This window comes from Cryptotermes secundus, unplaced genomic scaffold, assembly GCF_002891405.2.
Source record: "Cryptotermes secundus unplaced genomic scaffold, Csec_1.0 scaffold113, whole genome shotgun sequence".
Classification (NCBI taxonomy): domain Eukaryota; kingdom Metazoa; phylum Arthropoda; class Insecta; order Blattodea; family Kalotermitidae; genus Cryptotermes; species Cryptotermes secundus.
Window position 1 is genome coordinate 1 of NW_019722424.1, and position 5,123 is coordinate 5,123.

At 36.9% G+C, this 5,123-nt stretch overlaps 1 protein-coding gene across 3 annotated transcripts in view; it reads right to left on the reverse strand.

Moving 5' to 3' along the window:
• Positions 1–399: 399 nt before the first annotated feature.
• LOC111861286 (queuine tRNA-ribosyltransferase accessory subunit 2) overlaps positions 400–5,123 on the reverse strand; it is a 9,561-nt gene continuing 4,837 nt past the window's right edge. For 2 of the 3 annotated variants that reach the window (XM_023845722.2, XM_023845724.2), the window contains 4 exons: positions 4,546–4,709; positions 2,159–2,434; positions 1,368–1,493; positions 400–808 (listed from right to left, as the gene is read on the reverse strand). In XM_023845722.2, coding sequence (XP_023701490.1) covers positions 697–808; positions 1,368–1,493; positions 2,159–2,434; positions 4,546–4,709 — 678 coding nt within the window. In that variant the 3' untranslated portion in view covers positions 400–696. The remainder of the gene's footprint in view (positions 809–1,367; positions 1,494–2,158; positions 2,435–4,545; positions 4,710–5,123) is intronic. The other variant, XM_023845723.2, reaches the window with a different exon arrangement.

The window sequence follows — 5,123 nt, forward strand, 5'->3', positions numbered from 1 at the left end:
GAAAACCATCCCGGTTCTATTTTCATTCCACCTCAAGCACTGCTTGCACCTGAATTCAATGAACTCAAAGTATAAAAGGTTATACATTTATTTTGTATTTTGTCCATAACATTAAACATGCAGACACATTTTAAAAATGATCAAAAGTCACATTTGTATGACAGTGGTAAAGATCTAATGACATTCTGGTCGTGGATATTCCAGTGTGGCATTTAGTACATTTCATCATTCCTCTTGCTGACCCAGTTTACTCGCAGTGAAGTGGTTGAAAACCTACTGTAGGAGAAATGCAAGAGTATTGAACCAGCGTGGTTCACCCTGTGACAGCTTTATTCATAAATAAGAGCTAAAGGATCCCGACGATGGAGAATAGATATTAAAACTAAAATTNTGCCTTCCTTATTCTCCCATAATGACTTCTCTTTGTATTTCTGTTCACATTTTCCTTCATTTTCACTCCTTCTGTCATGGATCTCACCAATGGTCATTTACCAAATATCTACATTTTAAAAACGCTCCAAAGAATCCTAATGTCATCCTTGTGTAATACATGTTCATTTCACCATCTTTTCTTGTAGCATTTCAGCTTTCACAGCTTGGATATTATGACTTACTGCTGGCTTCCTAATACCCTGCAGGAAGTGTATCTTCACTGATTACAATATGCTTATGTCAACAGGGAGCTGGCAACTGAACTTACGAAGTGTCCTTTTCCTCACTCACACACTTTCTTAAGCTGTCTAATGTATTTGACTTTAATGCTTCTCTTATTCCTTTGAAAAACTCCATGTAATAGTGAAGATTGTGTCTGTAACAAACAAAAGGAATAACATAATGAGAGAAAATAAAAAAGTAAAGGCACGTTAAAGTTGTCCATGCTTAATTAAGCATCACACCATGACGACATTTGGGAGTGTGGACATATAGCTCCAGGTGTTTCAGCATTAGATGGAGGTGAGTGGTCAGGTGGTGCACTCCCAGGAAGAGTACATGGTACCCATTTGATAGGGAGCTGGGTGGGCCCCAGATAAGCTCTGGATGAAGTGGCAAAGAAAATATCTGCCTCTACCAGTAATTAAAACCTGGTTGCCCAGCCTACAACCAGTCAGTTTCCAGATTGAGCTATCCTAAGAAATATTGTACGCTCTATTACAATGAAGGCATGTTCATTCTGTGTAATTATTGTAAGATCCACTAGGGAATGGAAAGGAGGCATAACAAGTTTACCTTGTGATTTACAACAATGTTATAGCAACTGCACTCACAGTTTGTTGCACTGTGTAAGCATTTGTTATTGAGTGTGTGTCAAGGAATAACTTACTTTCAGTAACAGGTGTAAATTGGGTGCTAAACTTTCTTATACTTACATAGTGAGCAGTACTGGTCCAAGTAATTCACGGGTCTGTAGAAGGTGGTGTATATAGGCCCTTGTGTGCTTTTTACATGTCAAACAGCTGCATGATCTGCTTAGTGGTGTGAAATCTTCAGCATACCTAAAGCACAGTTAAACCCGATTAACTGACAACAGTGAAGTATCATAGCTGAGTTGCTAAATTGATTTGATAACTGGGCTTCAATTCATGACAAGGGTAGATGCTTTTTTTCTCAAGTGTTTCCAGCACCTAAGGAACCTCTTAACTACGTGACTCTTTCCCAATGGATAAAGTGGCCAGAATATAAAACTGACCACTGACCCTCATAAGTGCATGTATGTAACATTACATCCCTCTTATACACGTTCATGGCATGGAGCAATTTTAGCTTGCTTTATGTTAGATGTGGAAATTGCTTGAAGGACAGCATTAGAAACAAGGAATAGCCACAGTTTGGCCATACATGACAGGCACAGAATATTTGCACATCAAGTGCATATCTTTACATAAATAACACTGAAATGTTTTCTTCAAAGGATAGCCATGACTTCTCCTCATGGAGCACAATAAGGATAAAGACACTCACTCTCTAAATCCTGAAACTAAAAACGTGTTGCATGAAACATACTGAAGTAGGAATTTTCACAAGGGATTAACCATAATAAGTGGCTCACAAAGATATCTTTGTAACTGTAGCTGATATGTCAAAGGCATCAGAATAAGATACAAGATGGAGAGAAACAGCAGAATCTTTGGATTAAACGTACTGCACAAAAAGGACATACTTTTTATCTGCCAGGGATATTTCATATTTTCTATTCAGGCTGGTAGTTTGTGATTTTGTGTCCTCTGGTGACTCAACTATAGGTCCTTGTGTTTCTGATTCAACACTTTTATCCTCTTCAACAACTGAAGTGACCTGTTTATCATCTGTGATTCGTTTCTTCTTCTCTGGAATTTCATATGATGACTGTGCATATATACTTGTGTCTGGTTTCAAGTTGCTTCCATCCTTAGGCTCTGCTCCATATGACACATCAGTAGCTGTACTGGGAATGTCTCTAGAAATACAAAATGTTATATACAATTTCTTTATCAAAACCGTCACAACTATATTAAGGTCAGTGCCAGGTTTGGCTCTGCTACATGTTTCGGCTATTAAAAGCCATCATCAGGCAAATACATGGCTAACATATATATACCACTGAACTGCAGTATTATTAAAATTGGATACAATAATATTAATTATATTAAAATACTTGGCATAAAAATACAATAAATAGACAATATAAAACAAAGTTATAGTAAAAAACAAAAATAAAATTCTTCGAGTGATGCTTTACATCATCGAGTCAGTCATTGGTTTTTGTAATTTTGTTGTGTTCCCACGGACAAATTGGAGTATACTATATTTTGTGTATATATAATAAACTGTTTTGGAAGCTCGTGATGTAGATGTAGTAATATTAATGTTAATTATTTAGTCAGTGCCTCATCTTAGAAATTTATGTCTGTTCTGTAGGGAATGTAAACAACTAAATAATTAACATTAATATTATATCATCTACATCACGAGCCTTCAAAACAGTTTATTATTTATACACAAAATATAGTATACTCGAATTTGTCCATGGGAACACAACAAAATTACAAAAACCAATGACTGACTCGATGATGTAAAGCATCACTCGAAGAATTTTATTCTTGTTTTTTACTATAACTTTGTTTTATATTGTCTATTTATTGTATTTTTATGCCAAGTATTTTAATATAATTAATATTATTGTATCCAGTTTTAATAATACTGCAGTTCAATGGTATATATATGTTAGCCATGTATTTGCCTGATGATGGCTTTTAATAGCCGAAACATGTAGCAGAGCCAAACCTGGCACTGACCTTAATATAGTTGTGACGGTTTTGANCATGTGTTGTGAGGGTTTTAATAAAGAAATTGTATATTATAACACAATGGGATGCATGAAATGAAAATTAAAAATGTTATATCTTTGTATCATAATATTTAAACTTTTAAGTGTTGTTCTGATCCATAATGAATTCATTTTTAGATCACTGTTGCATGTCCGAAGGACCCTGGTTGTCTGGACAAAAGGCAGTATCCTCTCATAACAAGATCGTTCGTCTGAAACTATCCACGGACAAGGTGAAGGCATTTGCTATGGCAGCAACACTGAGGTGAGACAAAAGATTTTCTGTAGTTTTGCAGAGTATTTTCATGCATCTCCAAAGTACTGAAAATGTTTTCATTACAGGAACACCTTGTACTAATTCTGTCAGGTTAGTCTTGAGGTCAGCAAACTCTTTTAACATATTTACTGATGGAAATGAAATGAGAACTTACCCATCTCTCTTCCTACCACTAAGATATTATATCAGTAACAGTGAACCACTGACGTTAGTAGATGTGTGGGGCTTGTGGTAAGATGTAGCATGCTGCCTCCCCCCCCCCCCCCCACAACACCCGCGGGGCTATGAGATTTTTGGTGGCGNCCCAAGAAACCTGCTGGGTACATAGGATTCTAGCTGGCCTTCAGGCTGATATTTGAACCCAGAGCCTTCTGAATACAAAGCAGTAGTACTAACATTTGACCAAAATATGAATCATAAGAAATACTGGGGATCCTTGACTGGACTCAGGCAAGCAAAGGGACTCATACACTCCTCTGCTAAAAGAGCGAAGGAACTGTTGAAGTTAAACAGGAACCAGCTATGATGGGTGGTGGGATGACTTACAGGACACTGTCACCTTAAAGGACACCTCTTCAAACTGGGACTACGTGATAGTCCCACTTGTGAGAGGTGTCAAGAAGAAAATGAAATAGCCATACATATCCTGTGTGAATGTGAGGCCTTAGCCTATTTAAGATTACATCATTTGGGTCAATACTTTATGGAAACAAGTCTCTATTTCAACGCCCTCACGTACAAAATACTGCGCTTTATTCGAAGCGCAGAACTGCTGAGGGGATAATAAAAAGGGGAAGCACAATAGACCACTGTAGGTTGTGGTGCAAGGGCCAAGAGGGCCCACCCCTTGTACATTCATTCATTCATTCATTCAACATTTGACCAAGATATTTAGCAAGTACAGTTTTTAATAACAGACAATAATAAGACAGCTACAACAGATGTAGAGAAACACTACACTTACAAATTCTTTATACTATTCTGAAATATCAGAGCCCCTCCTCTCTCTGTCACTGTGTACACATATGAACTATCAAAGGCATCCATCCCTAGTTCCACCATGCTCAGCACTGTCTCTGGGTTCCAACAGCCCTGCAGAACACGGAACTTGTCATTTGGTAAATGTTTCTGAAAACAGAATTATGTGTTCTGAATATGGAATAAATATAAAAATTTTCAATTCATGTTATATTTTAGCATCCTGTTGCACTGATTTAAGTCCATGATTTATTTCACCGTCTTTTAGTGCATACACTTATCTACCTCACTCCTTTCTCTCGCACTACATGTTTCGGCACAAAAGTGCCATCTTCAGGTGCTTATTCGATTAACGTTAAACTAGTTCACTGCATGCCTTGTCTTCATATTAAAATAATTAAAATATATATTTATCATATATACTGTAACGTGTTTCGTTACAGAAGACGCCGTAGAGATGGTTAATTGGTTTATTTAACAATCTTCAAATAACGGCTACAATTAATTATCACAATGTTACGGGTTTCTGCACTTTACAAACCCTACAACAAAATCTCTTAACAC